This window comes from Protopterus annectens, chromosome 1.part2 (assembly GCF_019279795.1).
Source record: "Protopterus annectens isolate FY-2018-M chromosome 1.part2, PAN1.0, whole genome shotgun sequence".
NCBI lineage: Eukaryota > Metazoa > Chordata > Ceratodontiformes > Protopteridae > Protopterus > Protopterus annectens.
In genome coordinates, this window is record NC_056727.1 from 288,585,236 (window position 1) to 288,608,626 (window position 23,391).

Sequence of the window (23,391 nt, forward strand, 5' to 3'; positions counted from 1 at the left end):
TATTATTAGATGGGAAGTTAATTTCATGGGAATTGCACTTTTTTGCTTCAACTTTATAATGTGTTGCAGATTGTGTTTTGGATACAACATGGTTTCTAAGTTCGGAGAAGTATGATTTTGTTTTTATATACATTGACTATTTGATGATAGAGAAGGTGGTTGTTGCACTTCGTTTGAAATGCCCCTTTTCCCCCAGTGTGCAGCAGCCTCAGAGTCAGTTTTAATATTTGGAGGAATGCAAAGAGTGTGGCCCTACCCCTGCACAATGAAAAATTTGCATGTTTCATTTATTTTGTTAGGTGCATTTTCACTTAGTTTGTCTTTCAGTGTTATGTTTCTTGGCTGCTGTGGCAATGTATGTGTTGTCTACTGTGTTGAATTTTAATGTCCCTCCCTCACTCCCACAGAAAACTGACATACAGATGAGCGCAGCATGCACACAGACTGTAGCTGGTGGTCAGGAGTGAACCCTGGATCTGTGAGGGAGCAACATTTTCCACTGAACCACAGTAATAGATGAATGACATGAGTCTGTTTCAGTGCATTCGAGTTTTTGAGGGGTGGAGTATATTCTAGCATATAGTGTATGCCTGCCGGCTGCCGTCTAAGTAACTGCTTTATACAGTCAAGCACATTGTTTGCGCCTATTGAATCTGTATTATAACTGCAGTTGTTCAGCACTACACATTTTTAGCATGCCTTTCCTTCCCTTCAGGTCATAGCTGATAATGAAACTTTCATTATATTTATTCATTGGCCACCTGATTTCAAATATATAAGTAAACAAATAAAGATGGAAAGAAAGGTTTTGTATATTGTCTTCAGTGTATGCAAATAAGCCTTCATCATGTTTTGCTAACTTGAATTCTGTGTGAAGATCTAGTCCCTGCTGTGCCTGTAAAGTTAAGTCGCGTTATTTCTTCTATTTAAAGAACTGTTGTATTCTTATTATACAGCCTTCAGATATCACATTGCTGCTATTCCATAACCTACATGTAACAGCGACTAGAACTTTTATCCTGGAAGTACAGGTTCAGACCCTCCCTTCCATTCAGAACCATTAAATCTCAGGCACATTTAGTAAGCAGTTTGATCTTCCAACCTACCAACTTTTAAAAATAAATTGTGTAGTGTAGAGTCCTGCTGAACTGCAACATTGCATTTTCTGCTGTTCTGCTTTGTGAAAAAAAATGACAAAATGATGTGTTATGCTTGTTGCTTTTTAGCTAGGAAGTAGAGCACATCTGAATTTTTCTTGAGTTTTACCCATGTTGTAGCTAAGGGAAATCTTGTCTGTACCACTATGATCGACTGCCAATCATTAGCGGACCGGAGTTCCGCTGTGGCAACCCCTAACCAGGAAAAGCCAAAAGAAGTAGAAGAAGATTTTGCTAAGAAGTATTTGGAGGGTGAGAGCAAAATCTGACCATTATGCTGAAAAAATATTAACTACATTGCATTTACTCATTTTAGCAGTAGATGGCAGCAACGTTTTTCCATTAATTTCTAGGACTTTATTCTTCCACATTGCTTTCTATTAGACTTTAATTTTCAGTCATGTTTTCTTTCACTGTGCATCTAAACCCAAATAAGCAGTGCTATAAATCCATTTGTTCAGTACCTACTGTTAATATAAAAAAAAAAAAAATAGAATCTAAGAAATATTCATTTCTCTGTTGTGACCTCTTCTGCCTGCTCCATTTTGTTTAATATGTCGATAGCGATCTAAATATTGAATGATTGTTCACTGAATTATTTGTTTGCTTATCTTTATCATGGTGTGCTTTTTGATAATACACTTGGGTATAGGGAATTCTCACATACTGTGTATGTATACTTCACTTTGGTAGGGTTAGTCCTTTCTGCCAAGTGATCGTGTTGATTATATTTTATTTTTAGCATGCTTTTATATTGTGTATGATTCTTTACCTTATAATCAGCTTGTGATCGGAACTAATTTTCTTTGGCCACACTGCTGACCTGATCATTAAAATCAAAAGAATGATATAAGGGTGAGAGTCAGATGGTTTATTCTTCAGTTGATTAACCTGTCCAGCTCCCTCAGAACATTGATTTCCCTCTTGTGTTGTATAGACTGTATGGCATAGTGGTTTGAAGATGAGGTTGTGGTGGTTTATTATATGCTTCAGCCAGTTTACTATCAAAATGTTGTACGACACTTACACGAAACTTGGAAATTCGAAACTCATGTTTCCAAGTTTCCGTAACGTTGATTCATACATGTTCGAATACACAACATTTGCTGTTGCGAGTTCAACATTTTGATTACAGATCACACTACAGTGGGGATCAGGAAATTGACCCTTTTCCTCACTCTAGTGCAATCTTGGAGTTTATATATGTAATTAGCAGGGGGTGTGGGGGGTGCAGGGGGACTTGCCCCCCTGCAGAACATTAGTAGGAAATCACTGGAAGTCCAGGTTAGTTGGGTAAAGTTGAGTTTCGGATTATTGACATTACCATGTTCAGTGTTTTGAATAGAAGATGGTTGGGTTTTACGATGTTATTTGTCAAGTAATTTATCACTCGCACAAGTGTGTTTTGTCATTTTTATAGCAAATTGCTTCAGCCATGTTCATTTATTTTTTTTTATTTTTTGTCTTGCCCAGACCGGCTTTTTTTTCTGCTTCCTATTTGGTCTTAATCGTTGATGCTTAGTTCAGGTATTGCTGTTGAAATTCATACATTCCACTGGATCTGTATATGCCTCAATAAAAACAATTTCAGAATTTTGAAAACCTATATTTTTTCCCTCACTAGTAACCACAGTCCACTTTAGAAGAGTCTTCTTTGGCAAAGAGGAAAAAGTGATAGCAAACAAGTAGAAAGAACTAATATTTCTTAGTTAGCAAAAATAGAGCCACTTCAGTAATATGTTTTTTGACCTTATGTTTTATTTACCCTTTGGCAAAGAAAGTTTGTGCCTGCAAGGTCTTTGTAAATATAAGTCAGTTGAATGAGATATAATAAATGATGCATTTGAAACACGTGTCTACGTCATTTCATCAAATGGCTATTCAGTGAATAGCCATTCGTCAAACACCTATTTAGCGAAGCCACTCTTTATTGAACAGCAAATTTTAAGTAGGGAAATAAGCGGTTGGCTAATGGAGTAACTGCAAAAAAAAAAAAAATATTAAAACCTGCCAAGGTAGTGGGATGTACCCCCACAACCCCTCTAACTTAAATATACCAACTCCGAGATTGCACTACAGTGGGGGGAAAAGGGCAAATTTCAGACAGTGGCCAACCACTGGTTTGCCCTAATTAAAATTTGCTGTTCGATGAAGAGTGGCTTTGCTAAATAGGTGTTTGACTAATGGCTATTCGCTGAATAGCCATTCGACAAAACAATATAGACCGTTTGAAACATGCATTGGTGAGGCAGCAAATCAATTCAAGCTGTTCCAGTCTAACTGCTACAGTTTTTGTACTATATTGCTTTCAGAGGGTATAGAGGCTTTAAGACTGAAAACCTTAAGAACATTATTCATTTTTAAATGTAGCTTGTTTTTGCCTGTTACTTCTGATATGAGTTGTCCTGTCTCTGGTTAATAGGATTTTCTGACTTGCATAGTAGGTATTCCGCATAGAATCTACACTCTCCTTAGAACCAGGTACCAGGTGTAGCAACATTCATAACTTAAATCCACCTGTCCTCATTCACTTCACTTTACTTGTGATGTCCCATTCAGGGTGAAGTGATCTTTGAATTATGCCATTTGGCAAAGCCTCTGATACTGATGGACTGTAAGGAGAAAATAATTACATAAACTACGTATAAACCAAAGAAGGACCAGGAGTAGGCTGCAGGTTCCAGTATAGAGATTATTTATTATAGAACAAACCACAGAGTAAAAAACATAAGCGCTTTCGTAAGTGTGTACCCCACTTCATCAGATGTGATTGTATTATATCCTGACTTTCATTTTATACTCTTAAAAACACCAGTCACATGTTACTAAATAGTCATATGACCTAAATATTTAAAACCATATATACATTTATATTCAGAATATATATGTGAATAATATAAATGCTCCCATGTTAAAACAACAGTATATTTAAAATAATTTCATATGAAAAAATTCCATATATAAAAAACTAACTATTCCATTCAAATAAATGCAAAGAAATATATACAAAAAATCCATCTAAAGAGGGGTATTTTGTTTAGTATAGGTTTTAGAGGGACATAGTCCTTCAGGCCATGCCCCCACTATCTGCCTTAAGCCTCACAATCCATTTAGCTTCTAAAGCCTCGGTCTTATTTTGGATGTCACCACCTCTAATACTTTCATATACCTTCCCTATTACAAGAAATGTAAAAGTGTGTTCATTATTGGTATCACTAATATGTTTGGAAAGTGCACTAACTCTATCCTTTCTATTAATGTGGTACACATGCTCCCTAATCCGATCCTTGAGTACTGTTGTCAGGTTTTCCAACATAAAATTTTAAACATTTCAAACAGTGTGCAAGGTATACAACATGTTTGGTGTTGCATGTAGCCAAAACCTTAAAACTGTGCTGTCTTTTCTCATCTGAATGCATGAACTCAGAAGTAGTGTCCAAATAACTGCAAAAATTACAATGCCTACACATAATCGTGCCTTCACATTCTGAGGCATTAATTTTACTTCTTGGGAAGCATAACTGACTCTTAAGTGACAACTCATTTCTAAACAAAAATGTGGGTTCCTGTTCTGTGATATTACTGACAATCTTATCAGAAGTCAGGATTCCTCAGTTTTTCCTTACTATGTCCATGTACGTCTGTACATCAGACGAATAATGCAAGGGTAACCTAAAGGTCCCTTTACCACTAGCATTACTCACTTTCCTATTAACCTGCCTCTTAGAAAAATATGGTTGTGCGTCTGAATCTCGTAAGTTTGGCTACCTCCTCTATACTATTCTTCACCATCTTACCATCATAGCCTCTCTCTATCAACTCTTTGGTAATACCTTCAGTGCACTTCAAAAATCAGAGTCTCTGCCATTGAGTCTAGAGGGTCTGAAAGCCTGATTCCTCACCACACTTTTGAAAATGTAGGGGGGGGGGTGCATACTGTCATATGATAGTAGGCTATTAAGATGGCATGATTTCCTATACTGCTTTGTATACAGTCTATTATCCTCATCTACCAATACTGCCACATCCAAAAAGTTTATAACCTTATCAGAGTATGTGAAAGTGAACCTTAAAAATGCAGTGCTTTCATTAACGTACTGTATAAACTCAATTAGCTCTTGCTTAGTTCCATCCCACACAATAAAAAGGTCATCTACAAACCTTCTGAAAAAAGAGATGTTTGCTGAAGGGACCTCCTAACGTATTCAGATTCCCATACCACCATTACAGCATTGGCGTAGCTATTGGCACATCTTGGTCACCATGGACATAGTATCACTTTTTACCGTGATACCGAACGATTTGGGTATAAATAGTATAGAGAAGTGTCTTAGGACTTATTCCAACTTTGGTGTAAAACAGATCAAACTTATTAAGGATTTGCTCGAGATAGTGCTGTGTTGTAATGTATTCCTATTCGGGGATGAGTTTTATTGGCAGAACAATGGCGTAGCTATGGGCAGTATAGGAAATCATGCCATGTTACTAGCCTACTATCATATGACAGTATGCAACCCCCCCTCCTACATTTTCAAAAGTGCGGTGAGGAATCGGGCTTTCAGAGCCTCTAGACTCAATGGCAGAGACTCTGATTTTTTGAAGTGCACTGAAGGTATTACCAAAGAACTGATAGAGAGGCTATGATGGTAAGATGGCGAAGAATAGTATAGAGTAGGTTGCTAAACTTACATTCAGTGGCACAACCATATTTTTCTAAGAGGCAGGTTAATAGGAAAGTGAGTAAAGCTAGTGGTAAAGGGACCGTTAGGGTACCCTTGTATTATTCGTCTGATGTACAGACGTACATGGGCGTAGTCAGGAAAAACTGGGGAATCCTGACTTCTGATAAGGTTGCCAGTAATATGGTAGAACAGGAACCCCGATTTTTGTTTAAAAATAAGTTGTCACTTAAGAGGCAATTATGTTTCCCAAGAAGTAAGATTAATGCCTCAGAATGTGAAGGCACGATTATGTGTATTCATTGTAATTTTTGCAGTTATTTGGACTACTTCTGAATTCATGCATCCACATGAGAAAAGACAGTATAGTTTTAAGGTTTCGGCTACATGTAACACCAAACATGTTGTATATCTTGCACACTGTTTGAAATGTTTTAAAAATTTTATGTTGGAAAAACTGATGCTCATGGATCAGATTAGGGAGCATGTGTACCACATTAATAGAAAATTAGAGTTAGTGCACTTTCTAAACATATTAGTGATACCACTAATGATCACACTTTTACATTTCTTGTAATAGGGAAGGTATATGAAAGTATTAGAGGTGGTGACATCCGAAATAAGACAGAGTCTTTAGAAGCGAAATGGATTGTAAGGCTGAAGGCAGATAGTGGGCATGGCCTGAATGACTATGTCCCTCTAAAACCTATACTAAAAAAAGATCCCTCTTTAGATTAATTTTTTGTATATATTTCTTTGTATTTATTTGAATGGAATTGTTAGTTTTTTGTATATGGAATTTTTTTCATATGAAATTATTTTAAATATACTGTTGTTGTTTTAACATGGGAGCATTTATATTATACACATATAAATTCTGAATATAAATGTATGTATAGTTTTAAATATTTAGGTCATATAACTATTCAGTAACTTGTGACTAGTGCTTTTAGAGTATAGAATGAAAGTCCGGATGTAATACAATTACATCTGATGAAGTGGGGTACACACCTATGAAAGCGATTATGTTTTTTACTCTGTTGTTTGTTCTACAATAAATAATCTTTATACTGGAACCTACAGCCTAGTCCTGGTCCTTCTTTGGTTTATACGTTTTTTGGATTTTATTGGCTTCTTGGATCTGGAGACCTGCTTTTGGTGGTATCTTTTTTTTTTTACTTTAATTCCATAAACTAGTCCTTTTAGTTGAATGCTGTTGCATCCATCACACTGACTATTGTTAGGTAGGCAATCCGAAGATTAAAAGTGGAAATGTGGTAAAGAAGGAATTGTTGTATGGCATTTCTCTATTAAACATTTATACAAAGGAATGGCAGCAGTTGATCTCTCAGTGGTTGACAGGTTGCATTAAACAGATTATTCCATAGCAGAGATGTAACATTTCTGTTGTTCGGACTAGGGTGAAGAAGTTGTGGGCTAAAACTGCCATTAATTGCTTTAGTGTATATCAGGTTCAGTGTGGAACTGAAAATTGTGCAGCTGCCAAGAACTGAGATTTAACCTTGTAGATGCTTAAGTATTGATTGTTCATCATCATCTTTTGTAGTTCTGATTGCCTGTAAATAATAGGTTTTGCCTTTCTTTGTAGATTGCACTGTTAGACTCACCGACAGCTTTGAGTATGGAAGAGAAACTTCACCAGAATGAAGCAAGAGTAAGTAAGAGTTCTTTTGTCAGTTTGGAACTGCGAGTGATAACATGCATGATTCAGTTACTAAAAGAAACACAGCTTCACCAACTAATCAACCAAGTTTCATTGGCATTTGTTGTCTAATTTAAACATGTATCCACTTAGATTATTCACAGGGACTGTAACATTTCACTAATAATTTAATTTACTGAGTCTAACTTTAGGCAAGCTGTGGTTTTGACCAGCTTTGTAATGAAAGAAATTTTATTTGAGAAACTGACCCATGTACAAATGGTAGATAATACGTATGTTGGTGTATTGTGGCTCAGCAGCTTACCCTTGGTGCTGGAAGTTCACAAAGCTGTTCCCCAACCAGACTCATGGATTGATTTTCCACTACTGACACCGCAGTGCAGCTTAAGAAGGGTGCTGCATTCTTGAGTATGCTGTATTTTGGATGAGCCGTCAAACAGAGGTCCTATCTGCTTAGCTGGTGGTAGCTCAGGTGGATGTAAGTGATCCCATAGCATCTATTCACAAAAAAAAAAAGAAAAAAGAGTAGGGGAAGTTTATTGGTGGCCTGGCCAGATTTCCCATAGTCAGTATGAATATCACTTCAGGTCTACCCTGAAAAGAGGACACTGGCCTAGTGGGGCTAGCCTGGTCAACAAAGTAAATAAATACTATATTTATATATTTTTGTGCAAGATGCATCTCTTTCAAAATGACTTTATTATAGGTTCATACTAGGCTATCTGCCCTAGGGCATTTATAAGCCTAGCCAGAGTGTGTTTGACTTTCGCCACCCATTTTAAATGAATTTTGCTATGCCCTTTTTCGAGGTTAGTATACTGTGCCTCTGTCTAACAGTGACACAGAAGTGATACCCTGGGTAAACCTACGATCTCCCATCCACTCAAGATTCCTCTTGAAGAGACTCTGCCTAACCTGGACTGGGATTTTATTCCAGAGTGAAGGGAGCCTCTGGGTTATGAATCTGTCCCTCCAGCATGTTCTATTTATTTCAGTGCTGAGGTTCAAGTCTCTCGAGCGCGTAGCTCGATGGGATTTGGATTTTCTGAGGTGCAGCATGTCCATTAATTCCAGGTTGGACATGGCTTTATACGTCAGGCACAGATCGCCTCTGAGCAGGCGGTATGCCACTGAGTAGAGCTGGAGTTTCTTTAACCGGGCAGCATATGGCATCTGTTTGAGCCCTGTGATCCTCTTGGTGAGGTACTTTTGGGGTCTTTCCAGTTGCTGCAGGTGTCTGGTAAGGTACATCCCAAAAGAGGCATTGTACTCAATTATGGGCCTGATGAGGGATGAGTAAAGAGGCACGATGACCTCCCCTGATCTAGATGTGAATCCCTTCATGATTAGGTGGGCTATATAAAATGTTTTTCTAACCACTTTGGCCACGTGGTTGTCAAAAGAGAGATTATCAACTTGGGTCTCCAGGTCCCTAATTACTTCTTCCGTACTTAATGGATTACCACCTATGTGGTAATTTGTGGGCACTTTGTTTTTGCCAAAGGGGATGACTATACACTTTTTGGCGTTTAGCTTAAGGCCATGGCTCTGGCACCAGTTGTCTGTTTCTATGAGGCCCTTTTGTAGGATGCTTGTGTCGGCTGGAGAGTCGATTATGGCGTCCAGTTTGCAGTCATCTGCGAACTTGGTCAGCCACAGTCCCTCCGTGTTGGCCTGTACTTCCAAGAAATATATACCGAACAAGAGAGGTACCAGGACTGAGCCTTGTGGGATGCCACTTGTAACTGGTTTGGAGTCTGACATGGCTCCAGCAATTCTAACCATGTGGGTTCTGTCCTTGAGCCAGTTTGCAACCCATCTAGTGACATAGGGGTTTATATTGAAGCTGGTGAGCTTATCTATAATGCCGGAGTGGGGTATTGTATCGAAGGCTTTTGCGAGGTCCAGGTAGGCTGTGTGGACCACCTTCTCCTCGTCAGTGGCCTTGGTGACTGTTTCAAAGAAATCAACCTGGTTTAAGAGGCAGGATCTGCCCTTAACAAAGCCGAACTGGGTAGGATCCAGTGTCTGTAGGTCCCCAATATCTTTATTTATGAGGTCCATGATGATCCTTTCCATAACTTTGCAGACCAAGCTAGTCAGGCTTATGGGGCGACAGTTTCCAGGATCCGTTGAGGCACCCCCTTTGTGGACAGGGACCACTGTTGCTGTACGCCACTCTTTGGGTACATATCCTGTAGTAAGGCTGAGATTGAACAGTAGATTTATGTTTGGGTTTAGCTCTTCCTGGAGTTCATGTAGAACGCAGCCCGGGACACCGTCTGGTCCCATTGATGCTGTGTTTTTGCTTTGGAGAGGGCGGCTCTTACCTGAGTATCTGAGATGTCAGGGGGGCAGCACTCTGCTGGGATAGATATTTGCCCTTTTGGTGGAGGGGGGGGGGAGTTTGCGCTGAATCTGTCAGCTAGGATGTTGGCAATGTCTGTGGGTTCGGTGTATTTTTTGTCATTTTGGACTAATTCTGAGCATATCTGAGAATCCCCACCCAGTTTCCTAACATAAATAAAGAAAGCCTTGTGATTATCCTTAGTGGCCTGTGCAGTTTTTCTCTCGAAACTGGCCTTAGACGATTTTATGAGTGCCCATAGTTTTTTGCTAATACTGATCAGAGATGCCTTCCCTTTTTGGGATTTTGCTCTATCATGTAGTAGCTTCCTCCTTCTGTTGTATAGTTTGTTTATGGCTGGGGTCCACCAGACAGGACGCCTGCCTTTGGAGGATTGGGTCTTGGTTTTATTTGGGATTGCATGATCCATGCATTCCTGAAGGTGTTCATAGAATGCATTTATAAAGGATTCTGCGGTCTGGGCCATATTTTCCACAAGCCCGGGTGCTTTGAAGGATTCCACCTCGGTTTTGAGGAGTGTGAAATTTGCTTTAGAGAAGTTTTTCACTGTGGTTTTCTGGGTAGGGGGTGGGGTCGGGATGTGAATATCCAGTGAGATTAGTTTATGGTCTGATCTTACCAGTGAGGGATACACTTCTGGTCTGGAGCATAGAGTCCCCATGTTGGTGATAATCAGGTCCACTATGTTTTCCCCTCTTGTGGGAGTGGTAACAAGTTGTTCCATAGCATTTGAGTTTAAAAATTCTAGGAACCTTTGGGCTAGGGTGTTGGAGCTAGAGTAATGCTCCCAGTCTATGCTTGGGTAGTTGAAGTCACCCAATATAATGGTGTTTGGAGAGACCTTCATATTTTCCAGTGTTCTCAGGAAGGCCGAGTGGGGTTCCTGGGTTTGGGAGGGTGGTCTGTAGCAGGCTATAAACTGGAAGGCAGTTTTACCCACAGTTAGTTGCACATGGATAGTCTCTGATGCTTCGTGCTGTGCCACCAACCTGGAGGTGTGGGTATCTTTGACGAATATTGATACTCCTCCTCCTTTTGTGGTTCGGTCCAAGTTTTGGGGCCGAAAAGCATTGTATGAGGTATAACCTGGTAGTGCTGGGGTGCTCCCGGGAGCCTTGAACCAGGTTTCTGTTACTGCACAGATATCGATGTTCTCCATGCTAAGGGGACTTTCGAGTGCGTGCATCTTGAGGTTTAGACTTCTGGCGTTGAGTAGCATTACTCTTAATTTCTTATCCCTTGTGATACCTATGGAGGTGGGTTTGTCTTTTGAGCCTTGCCTAAAAAAGGCACTATGGGGGTGGCAAGAGCCTTTGCCAATATCCGAAAGCCCAGGGGTGATAGGTGCAAGCCGTCTCTAGCGAAGCATCGTGGCTTGTCGAGCATGTCATCCCAGGCTGACAGGCATTGGATCCCCTTTGAATGACACCAATACTTAAGCCAATTGTTGAAATTGATCATCTTGTCTTCATATTGTGGCATCATTCTTGGTGAGGGTAAGATGCTACTCAAGGTCAGGGTCATACCGGCCTGGGCTACATGCTCAGAGAGCTCTTCTATGTCTCTTTTCATGTAGTCCAGGGAGGTATGTCTCAGGTCATTTACACCAGCATGGACAATGACTGAGTCATATTTGTACTTGCCTTGGAGTGACCTGAGTGCTTGTGTTATGTGGCGGATACTAGCACCCGACAGGCAGCTCATCGTGACCTTCTCCTTGTTCATCCTGGTGAGCGGGACATCAGTGTGCCTGACGATAGAGTCACCTATTACAAGTGTATCAGGTGTGTTGTTTAGCCTTAAGGGCTGTGACTGTTCGGCACACTGGCTTTGTGAGCTATGTGTTGCACGTGTTTTGTTTTGAGGTAGCGGTTGCTTGGGTGTCTGCTTTGGAGGTCTCTGCTGCTTAGGCAGATTTTTATTTAGAGCCTCCGAGTATGTTTTTGTGTGTTTGTGTGTTTGTGTTTGGTTTGCTGTCGTGGTAGGTATGTGTGAGACTGGAATTGTAGTGAGTGTGGTTTCCTTCTCCTCCTGACTAGTTACGCCAGTACGGAGTTGAGAGAGCTTAGCCTCCAGTTTGGCTATATGATTGCATCTCTCACATGTGTTGGAATTTGTTGGGAGGAGGAGAGGGTTGTCTGTGTACATGAGGCAGTTGTAACATTGCCTCAAGATTCCCAGATTCACCAGCTGAACCGGAGAGGAGATTGACAACTGACCTTTGGACATGCTAGAATAGTATTGGGAATTCCTTTATAATTGAAAAAAAGAGCCAATGGGGAACAAGGTACTCAAGGGGAGTTTGTGAGGGTGTAGTGCTTTTAATTTTTTAGTGCTGACTTATATAATTGCTTTAGTGAGCAAGTGCCAGGCTTTAGAGTAGGACTAGGGTGTTTATTATGAGAACTAGATCAGTTCTAAGGGAAAAAGTGAAGAGCAGACTTTGTGGAGCCAAGAAAGGTTCAAACCCAATTATTAAAAGAAAATTAATTGTACTGTATATTTATTATGGCTGGGGATTTTCACGACGACTTACATCTAGAAGAATTGTTTGGTTGTTTCCTTTCATTAATTTTGGCAAGTATATTTAATTTTCTTTTTCAAACCAAAATGCATAGCAATGACATATTGATAATCAGCTGAAACTGACCTGTCATTCTTGTCTCTGTAATCTGCGTGATACAATACAGGTATGGAATGGGGTTTGATAGTGTACAGTCTTTTCTATTATTCAAGCCTGTTTTGGAATTTTTTTTCATTTAAGTATAAATGCTTATTTTGTACATTGTAGCATACTGAAAGGGTTTCATTAATGCTCCCACATTCTTTAGAATATGAAGCAAGTCCACATCATCATAATAAAAAAGTTGTCTTTCTGTGTCTGTTTCATCTGTACCCGCTAATTAAGCTTCATTCCAGACCTAGCCACTTACAAATGTAGATTCTTGACACACAGTAAGGAAGCATGACTTCTTTTTAATAATTTTTCCTCCTTGTTGTTTAGCAACCATAAGCTATCCCTTGATCAAACTGCTCATCATACCTATCAACCTTACTGAATTCCTCAGAATTTCCCAGTTTTGAGGCTTAAATAAAGGGGTGCCATGAATTCCTGAGCGGCCCCTTCAAATCAAGATTTTTTTTTTCATATACAATTTTTTCAAAAATGCTGATGTCATTGTGCATTGCCAGTGTATCCCGCAATGTCATCAATGTGCAGGGGCATGCGCGATGACGTCAACGTCATGAGACCGTGCCTGACTGCCTGTAAGAGAGAAAGGCTTGTGCTGGCTTGAGTCATGGAACAAGTTTGGATATATTTTATGCTGCTGTACTAGAACTCTTAAGCTGGCAGTCTCTGTCCCCTAGGTAACCTGGAACATCAGCGGGGTTTTAGTAGCTGCAGGAAGTGAGAGATTGTAGATAAATGAGCTACTGTTGCTTAGTAAGTATAATAAAGTAGTCCAACTACTCATTTGTCTGGTGATATTCATATGGGATTAGACATGCTGTTATTATTACACTGAACACTTACTTCTTTTCTACCCAGCAAATTTCAGTTTTACCTCTTAACCTCAACATTTGGGGAAAATCCAGAAGTAATTGGGTACAATGTTCCCAGACCTGGGGCACTTTAAATGCAAGTAGATTTTAGTTATATAGCAGAATAAGACACCGTGTAGTATTTATTGACTCAACATATCTGTACACAAAATTGTATATTGTAGTAAACATAGCTGAAGCTCTCGATCTGTTACAGCAGAAATTCAGGGCAATGAAAAAAGATAGGGAGGGACATTTTTTTTTAGACACTCTTATTCATTTCGGTAGTTGATAGACTAATATTTGTGTTAAACCATTTTCTTTAGAGTAAAAACTCAGTAACTGTAATTTAGATTCATGTGCTTAGTGTAATCATTGCCTATTATGCACCAAAATGCCACACTTCAAGAGGGACCAAGCAGATTCAAAACTTAAGCTGTAAGTCAGGGATGTTCCAGAAAATGGGAACTATTGAGACGTGTGGACACATGGAATACTTATGGCAAAAACTGGAGATATTTGAGGAGTATAGTTTCGATAACCGTTGTTCAGCAAGTTGTATACACATAACACAAATCAAATCCTTTTTCATTTGAATTGTGACTTTTCCGTAATGGGAGGAGAACGTTATCATCTTTGAAAAAAAAAACTGTTGTTGGTAGGGAAGAAGAAAAAAATGCGGAATTCTGGCACTTTATATTCAGTTCTGTGCACAAGAAAGGAGTGCAGTTTACATATGCACTTGTTAAAAGTTCATTTTTTTCTTCATTTTGACTGTTATTTAATCTTATTTCTGTAACCATTTATACTACTCAAGACAAAGACAAATCAGATTCACGAGTGTATCAGGAAGTCCCAGATAGAGGAAGGCATTTGTTTCAGTAGAGTTAAGGAAAGGTACGGGTTACTGTTCAGACGTATTGGGTTTTATATTTTTATGCTGCTTTTAAAATATGTAAATAAAGTAAACTACTTTTGTACTTGTAGGATTAAAAATATGTTTAATAACTTGATTCAGACTTTAATTAGTATATAAAGTAAATGGTGAGTCTGCAGAATTTTTTATTACTTCTGCACACAGCTGTACTTTCATGACCAAATGAAGGCAAATTCTTGGGTGCGAGCGGGGCTAACAACTATTTGCACGTGGCACATGTATTACAGGATGCTGTTGTGTCTGTGACCTGCTATAACAGGTCTGTTGACAGCTCGGTGTGCAGTAAGGCAGAATCCAACCACTAAAATACAAAAAAGTATCATAAAAAGTAAGTAAAAGAGAGCAAACAAAACTGAAACCCAAGTAATTATAATGAAAGCAACATAAGGTATAAAATGGTGAAAAAAATGTAAAATCAAGAAACGCGCAGTGCTGAAAATAAAACATGTTTCCGTAATTGTTTTAAGTACATCTGGTTAAAAAGTAATGCAAACATAAGAGATGAAGTGATCTTGGAAGATAATTTGCATGGTTATTTTGTCAATAAGGTATTTGTTGTTGACAGTGTTTACACTGTGAATGTGTTATAAAATCTGTATTTTGTTAAAAAGTTTGAAATTGGTTTATTTGATTTACAGTCTTTGCGACGCATGGAACTGTTCTGGTATACTGTACAAGAATAGTGCAACTATGTATTTTCTGGATCAGCTGGTGCTAGCTACTTCTAGTTTTAAAAAGAGACAGACAGTATTTCTCTTAGTACAATATCCACGTCTTCTTGCTTTTTCATCTGAAGACCACAGATTTAAGAAGTTGTATTCTTGGATGAAAAAATACAGTAAAACGGCAGATGTGCAGGTGTCTTGGTATTTTAGCAGAAAATCAATTATTTTTTTGACTCTCACATAGATTCATAGATTAGTACTATGCTAACTGCCCTTACAAGCCATTTTAAGCCTAGCCAGTTGACCCTTGTGAGACTCAAACCCTGCACCTTGTGTTTATAAGGCAAACACCTTAACCATTAGGCCACCCTCACTGAAGTTTTTTATTTTTATCTAAAATTTGGCAACAATGAATGTGAATTTGTTAATACAGTGAAATAAAGTCCTCTTCATTACTCAAAAGTGTGGGTTGTGCTACAAAATACCAATGTATTTTGGTACGGAATATCTGATTTTGGGGTATCTGAAAACATGCTTACCTCAATGTATTTGAAAACTTGGATATTCTACATGCCCTTTCCGCCACACATCAGTGGATTAATTCTTTAAGGCATGCCTCTTAATCTCTCAGAGCAAGAAATCTGGACAAAAAAGCCAAAAATAATGGGAAGAGAAAGGCTCAAAAATAGGGACAGAGTTTAAATATTACTCCTGTAAACTCATATAGTTGCTAGAATTACAGGTTTGACATTATGTATTTTCTGAGGGACATGAAGTCTAAAATTCAAATGTCTGCCATTTATTTATTATTATTTAGTGACTTCAATCTTCATGTTGGTATCCCTCAAATCCATTGGAGTGGGCAGCGTTAAATGATTATGTATGCAACTTTTATGTTAGAGTCCCAATTTTTGGCCAGTTGTACCTACTTTTCATGGACCTTTGTCCAGATTTTTGATGTTTCCAAGTTGAGAGGTATGCTGCTCGTTCACTCTCCTGTGATTGAGAACTGATTGTTAGAGGCAGTCATCCAAGCAGCCATCGGGCTTTTCTTGTCACAACTCCCCTGGCAGATAATGTGAATGCTCACATACATAAGGGCCTGCTGTGTCTTCTTTTATGGGCATGCACCTTCCCACATACACCCTATGAAGGCTACAGTGTGTAAGCAACCATCCCAGGCCCATATACTGTATGCTGTGTACCTCTTCTCAGGTACATACCCGCATCATAGTAGAATTAACTATCTCCTTTCTCCCATGATGTGTAAGCTAACACTGGCTGCTTTGTCCATTGTGTTTCCCATTCAACTGCATAGGTTTCAGCTTCTGAGTGAGACACGCTACCTCCCCCTGCCACAATGGATGGACCAATGTCATCTACTCACTTTTAGCCCCCCCCCCCCCAAACTCAATAGATTCCAGCATAGCAGTTGGCTAGACTACCTTCCTCCCACAGGAGCGAGCTGATGTTTGTAGCTCAGTCCTGACCTCTCTGGCTTGTCCCCTGCCCTAGCCACTAATCGATCTTGGGTCATTTGGTTTGTAGTCAGGTCTTTATCCCTCTGTGCTACTGAGCCTGGCTAAGCATGTTTTTTATATTTATATTTCCTGCTTTATAACTCCTTATAATAACCATAGTGCCTTATAAAATTGGAATTCTTGTCCTATACTTGAGATTTATTTATTTGTTTTCTGTTGGTTCACTGGGTAATTGGACTGGTCTCTTGAGCATTTTCAGCTACAGCTTGAGCTCAGAGAGCAGAAAATCCATCACAGTCTTTCAGTTAATAACATTATATAGGTTCATAGGTAAGTACTAGGCTAGCTGCCCTGGTGGGTCATTATAAGCCTAGCCAATGTCCTTCAAACGTGAGAATTAAATCCCGTTCCTTGGGTCTGTGAGGTAAACACCTTAACCACTATGCCAACAAAATGAGTACATAACAAAATTCATAACAATGGTAAGACTGAAGGCAGATAAGTTAAAATTAAAAGATCCAGTCATAGTACATTGAGAAAAGAAAAATGAAATACAAAGTGCAAGTTAAGATAGGCATAAAATACAATGCAGATGTTCTTCGTGTTTCACTGTTGCAGTCATTACATTTGAGTAATCTGCTGGCAGGTTGCCCTCAGTCGGTCAGATTAACAAAGTCTTGGGTCCTGCGTCAGTTACTGTCCCTTCTTTCATGATGTCAGGTCATCAGGGGTATAAAACATGCAGCCAACGCCATTACATCAGTCTTTCTTGCCACGCGGTGCCTGAAACAAAAGCAGTTCGCAAGTGCCGGTCGGCCGACTCCTGAAATTTTCATTTTCGAGTTTCAGAACCGAAGTCTTAAATTAAAAGCCAAGTACCCCGTTGGGGAAACTTTTTCTTGCTCCTTACCGATGTCAGTAAAAGTTAATAATTGTATTACTTGTGGGAAGCAAATACCTCATGAGGATTTTCATTTGTACTGTATTCCTTGCCTAGGCCCTGACCATAACGTCCCTTGCTGTCGGTTTTGTGCTTAATTTAATCAACGCACTATTAAACGTCGGTATATTTTTGCTTCTAAATATTTTAGCTCGAGATTTAACTATCCAGAAATGTCATCGGTTAGCAATCTGACTACCGGAATCCCTAAAAAATGCAAAGACAGAGACAGACCGGCGAGATCCATAACCGACGAAGCTTCTCCTAAGCCAGTCGCCAGTTCTCCAGTACTCAGTGAGGCGCTTTCGCAGCCCCTGATGCCCGCTACTTTTGATTCACAGGCCTCTACTGAGACCCATTCGGAGTCCGATATGCTGCGAGGTACTTTAAGTATTGAACCCGTGGATGTCTCTACCTTAGATGACTCCGGAGCCGCTGAGCAGGCACTGGCTTCTGAGGGTGTTTTCAGGCCTAAAGATTTGCATATTAAACCGATGCCGTCTTCAAAACTAAGGCCAAAAACTACTTCTATGTCTAAAAAAACTACTCTTGGTCCACATGTACAGGCCCAAATGCCTAAAATACTAATGATCAAAATGGCTGAGGATTTAATTACCTTGATCATGGGTACCCATCCCCCTCCTGCTAAGAGGCCTAGGCAAGACACTGATTATGAATCTTCAGATCAGGTTTCTATTTCTTCTGATCAGGAATTATCTATTTCCACTTATGAGGACTCTGATGCAGAAGATTCCATCCCTTCTACTTCTCCTCCTAAGGATTTTTCTTTTGGAGAAACTTTGCATACCTTAAGAGAACACTTTCACTGGGAGGGTCAGGATGTCTCAGAATCTAAAAAGAGACTTAGGGATTTCCTTTTTCTTCCTCAGCATAGGCCTTTGGCTATACCTCCTGTTCTAGACATTGTTGATGATGTTTTCTCAGAGTCCAGTATGACTCCTAATTCCCTGCTCCGGCTCCTAGTAAGCCAGACAGATATTATAGGGTTCCTGACTCCCACAAATTCCTTTTTAAAAACCCTACTGCTGACCCTGAAACAATTTCTCAGGATCCCAAGGGTGTTAAGGCTTCTACTGCTAAAAATCCTACCCCTTCTGATAGAGATTCCAGGGCGTTGGATAGATGGGGTAAGAAGGTTTGCACGTCTGCAACCTTGGCAATCAGGACTTTAAACTGTCAATTTCATATGCTTAAATATCAACAGCATGTCATGGGTTTACTTAAGCAGAAAATGATGTTGATTTCTGACTGTGTGGAAAATAGGAGTTGCAGGATTTATTGCATTCAGCTGAACAAGTTGGAAAACATACTTTACAATGTGGTTTTGATTCCTTAGAGGCCTCTTGCAGGGCTGCTGTAACTGGATCTGTGATAAGAAGGCATGCTTGGCTCAAGGAGCAAAATCTGCCTGACCATGTTAAAGCAAAATTGTTGGATGCTCCTTTCAAACAGGACAGTCTATTTTGGTAATAAGTCTGAAGTTGTTTTGAAAAAGATGAAAGATAAAACTAAATCTATGCAAACTGTAAAATATTTCCTACAAGTGCAGCCACCCAACTTCAGTAGGCACTGGCCTACTAAGAACTGGTACTTTCCAGTACCCACTAGATCTGCACAGGTCAAACCCAGACATTCCAAAAGTTCCAGGTTTCAGTCGCAAGGAACTTATAGGACAAAGCAATGGGGTGCCTCCACCTCCAAATCTGGAAGTAACAAGGCACCTTCATACGGTAAATAGGCTCAATGACTTTCCACTGCATCACCAAACACTTACCTTTTGGCTGCCCCTTTGGGGGGAAAACTGACACTTCATGCACAAAACTGGCAACTGATCACCCAGGACAAATGGTTTTTAAATATAGTATCCCAGGGATACAGATTTCATTTCCACACGTTGCCAATCCCAAACGGATGGCCAGATCTGCCTCCAAATCAGTGGACAGAGGCCCAGAAAGAAGTTATGTCCCTCATGAATATGGGGGCTATTCAACCAGTACCAGAAAAGGAAAAGGGACAAGGTTTTTATTCAAGACTTTTCCTACTACCCAGAAAAGACAAATCATGGCGTCCAATTCTGGACTTATCCATTCTAAATACATTTCTGGACATTCCAAAATTCAAGATGCTGACTCTCCAACAGTTACTACCTATGCTAGGCAAGGATGCCTGGTTGGTAACTCTAGACTTAAAAGAGGCTTACCTGCATATCTCAATCGGGGAATCTTGCAGAAGATACCTCCGCTTCAAAGCAGGCTATTTGCATTACCAATTCTCTTCACTGCCCTTTGGCTTATCTACTGCACCCAGGGTCTTCACAATGTGCCTGGCACCAGTAATTGCATTTTGCAGGCAAAGAAATATTCAAATGTATCCGTACCTGGACGATTGTCTAATTCAGACAGAAAGTAAGGACACTCTTCTAAAACATCTGGCGTTTGTAAAAAGACTTCTAACTTGTCTAGGGTACACCATAAACTAAAAGAAATCACAACTGGTACCCTCTCAAATAATTACATTCCTTGGTGCAAGCTTGAATACAACTGGCCAGATGACTTACCTTCTGCCAGAAAAGCAAATTCAACTGATGACTTAATTCAAACAGGTGGCCACGAAAACCCAGCTATCTGCAAGACAAATTCTGCAGGCCTTGGGGTTCATGGCCTCCTGCAGTCTTCTAATTCCATATGCAAGACTGCATATGAGGAAACTTCAATGGTACCTAAAAAGCTTACGGAGTCAATGTCACAGCCTGGAAACAATGATTCCGATCATTCCTTGCTTGCAGCTAGAGTTTCTATGGTGGGCAGAGGCCTGCCACCAAAACAAGGGACTGTCATTCATTCCACCCCCTGCTGCCCAAACCATGACTACAGACGCATCAGATTATGCTTGGGAGGGGTGCATCTAGAAGGGAGATGCATTCAGGGCCAATGGAGCCCAAATCAGATGCACCTACATATCAGTCAGAAAGAAATGCTAGTTGTACAGAATGCTCTGACAGCCTTCAAGGACTATCTTCACCTAGGACAACTACTGATAAAGACAGACAACACCACAGTCATGTGGTACATAAACAAGCAGGGGGGTGCCCATTCCTACCCCTTTGCAGGCTAGCCATGGCATTGTGGAACACTGCCTTGACCTATCAAATACTTCTACAAGCTCATTTCCTGCCAGGAAAGCAGAATACTGTGGCAGACGAACTAAGCAGAAATCTTATAGACCCACACAAATGGAAACTGGATCCACAAATCTTCAGCATGTTGACACACAAATGGGGGAGCCCAGACATAGTTCTTTTTGCCTCACCCCAAAACTATCAGTTGGACAAATTCTGCACAAGAATTCATCGCAAAAAGTTTGAACAGTGGATGCTCTATCCTTCAGCTGGAAAAACCTATCAGTCTATGCCTTTCCCCCTCTGCTGTCCAAGGTCTTACTAAAAGTCAGACAGGAAAAATCAAAAATGATTCTGATTGCTCCAGACTAGCCTCACCAACACTGGGTACCCTCTCCTGCGCAATATGTCGCACCTTTCTCCATGGTACCTGCCTCAGACACCTCACCTACTGTCTCAGCAGAACTATCAAATTCTGCACACTCATTTCCAAACTCTGAATCTTGCAGCATGGCTAATTAACTAATTTCATCAGCTGCATCCCTCAGCAAACCTGTGATGGATGTCATTTTGGAGGCTAGAAGGCCTAATACTAGAAACTCTTATGCTGACAAATGGAAAAGATTCTGTGCCTGGAACCAATCACAAGGAATAAGCACAGCAATGCCCAATATTCCTCAGATTCTGCAATATTTAACTGAGATGCTTCACAAGGGCCTATCTTTTTCTTCCATACAAATCCATGCCTCTGCCATTTCAGCTCATTACAACACAGAGCCTCCCCTCTTTTCTCATCCTCTGCTAAAGCAGTACCTCAGAGGGGCCAAAAATTTAAGGCCTCCCAGGAGAGCACCAACTCCTGCATGGGACCTCAATTTTGTTTTGGAAAAGCTCACTCTACCTTCTTTTGAGCCAGCTGCTACTGCAGACCTAAAATTTCTCTCTTGGAAGACAGCTTTTCTTTTAGCAGTCACTTCAGCCAGAAGGATTTCAGAACTACAGGCTCTTATGGCAGTGGAGCCTTTTATTATTTTTTTACCCAGACAGGGTGCCTCTTAGGGCCAATCCATCCTTTATGCCTAAAGTGATATCTAGTGTGGCTCTTAATCAGACCATTCAGCTGCCAACTTTCTTCCCAAATACACAGAACAAGGGTGAGCAGATTCTGCATTCATTGGATGTACACAGACAACTAAGATTCTACTTAAACAAGACAAAATCTCTAAGAAAATCTGAAAAATTGCTGGTGGTATTTGCTGCCGGGGCAGAGGGAAAGGCTATTTCAAAGCAGACTATTTCCAAGTGGATAAGCCATTGTATTCATATCTGCTATATGCACCATGGTAATCCTGTCCCCAAGGGGATCAGATCTCATTCCACCAGGGCTGCAATCTACTTCTGCAGCTTTTCTCAGAGGGGTTCTTACCAGAGACATTCTAGAAGCTGCTGCCTGGAGCTCAGTTCATACTTTCGCCAAACATTACCATTTACCTCTCTTCTCCAAATCCAGAGCTTGCTTTACCACTGCTGTCTTGCAGGGCCTTATAGCTGCTCCTAATGCTGTATAACTCCATCCTCCCAACCATAGCTTTGGGATTCTACCCAAATGTAATGACTGCAGCAGTGAAACACGAAAAACATAGTACAGTTGTGTAAACTTACCATAAATGTAGATGTTCAAGTTTATTCACTGTTGCGGTCCTGGTTACCCACCCTCCAGCCCCCTGTTTTTTCTCTTGCTATACCTCTCCTTTCTCTTAACATGCTTAAAAGCCTTTTTGGTGTATTTGCTTTTGTTTGGAGGTATATATTTTTGTGTTTTAAATTATATGCATATGCATATATATTTTTTGCTCCCCATTTGGGGGGCACCTGACATCTGGGGCAAGAAAAACTGATGTAATGGCATCGGCTGCATGTTTTATACCCCTGACGTCATGGAAGAAGGGACAGCCTGCCAGCGGATTACCCAAATGTAATGACTGCAACAGTGAATACACTCGAACATCTACATTTATGGTAAGTGTACACAACTGTACTTTATATGTATATTGCATAAACCACTATGTATATGTGAAATACATGCGTATAAGATGCCACATTGATGCAGAGAAAAGTTTCTTAGATGTGTTCTGTTATTTCTGAAATGGGATGGTACATTACCTAATCATTGTCATGATAGTGGCTGCAGGTAGATCCAGCAAAGAAATGCTCCTTACGTGCATCTATGAAGCTTTTAATGCTTTTTAGTTTTGATGCTTCTAGGCAGGTGGTTCCAGGTAGCCGGTTCCAGTCTTAGAGAAGGCTTTCTCACTTGCAGCAGGTTTAAATGGAGGGAGTAAGAGAGAGAAATTGTTGTAAATTAGAGTACTTAGAAGAAAAGTGTCTCTCTGAGGCACTGAAAGCTATTTGGAATGTTTTAGCAAATTACTGTGGTGTGTATTAGGGTCTGCTGGTAGAATGAATCTGCAGATTTTATTCTCAGCAGTCTGCATTCTGTGAGTATTGCAGGCTGAATGTATAAAGAGAAAAGGAAGACCATATTTAAGTTTGAGTATTAAAATATTTTTAGTAATGGCCTTGTGAGCAGTGAGTGAAAGAAGTTGACTGATTTTTTTAACATTGTTTTACTTGAACAAAAACTTTATTACTTACAAAATCCGTAGGTTCATAGGTACATACTAGGCTAACGACCTCAAGGGCCTTTATAAGCCTAGTCGCACAACTAAACCCATTTGTGTCCGTATGTATTATAGGTGTTTCATTAGGAGGGGGTATGTTAGTAAATTTCTAAAGGT

General features: G+C 40.0%; 1 protein-coding gene across 1 annotated transcript in view; it reads left to right on the plus strand.

The window, feature by feature from the left end:
- KIF16B (kinesin family member 16B) overlaps positions 1–23,391 on the plus strand; it is a 3,706,250-nt gene that overhangs the window by 1,350,061 nt on the left and 2,332,798 nt on the right. The window contains exon 11 of the mRNA XM_044056090.1: positions 7,446–7,511. Coding sequence (XP_043912025.1) covers positions 7,446–7,511 — 66 coding nt within the window. The remainder of the gene's footprint in view (positions 1–7,445; positions 7,512–23,391) is intronic.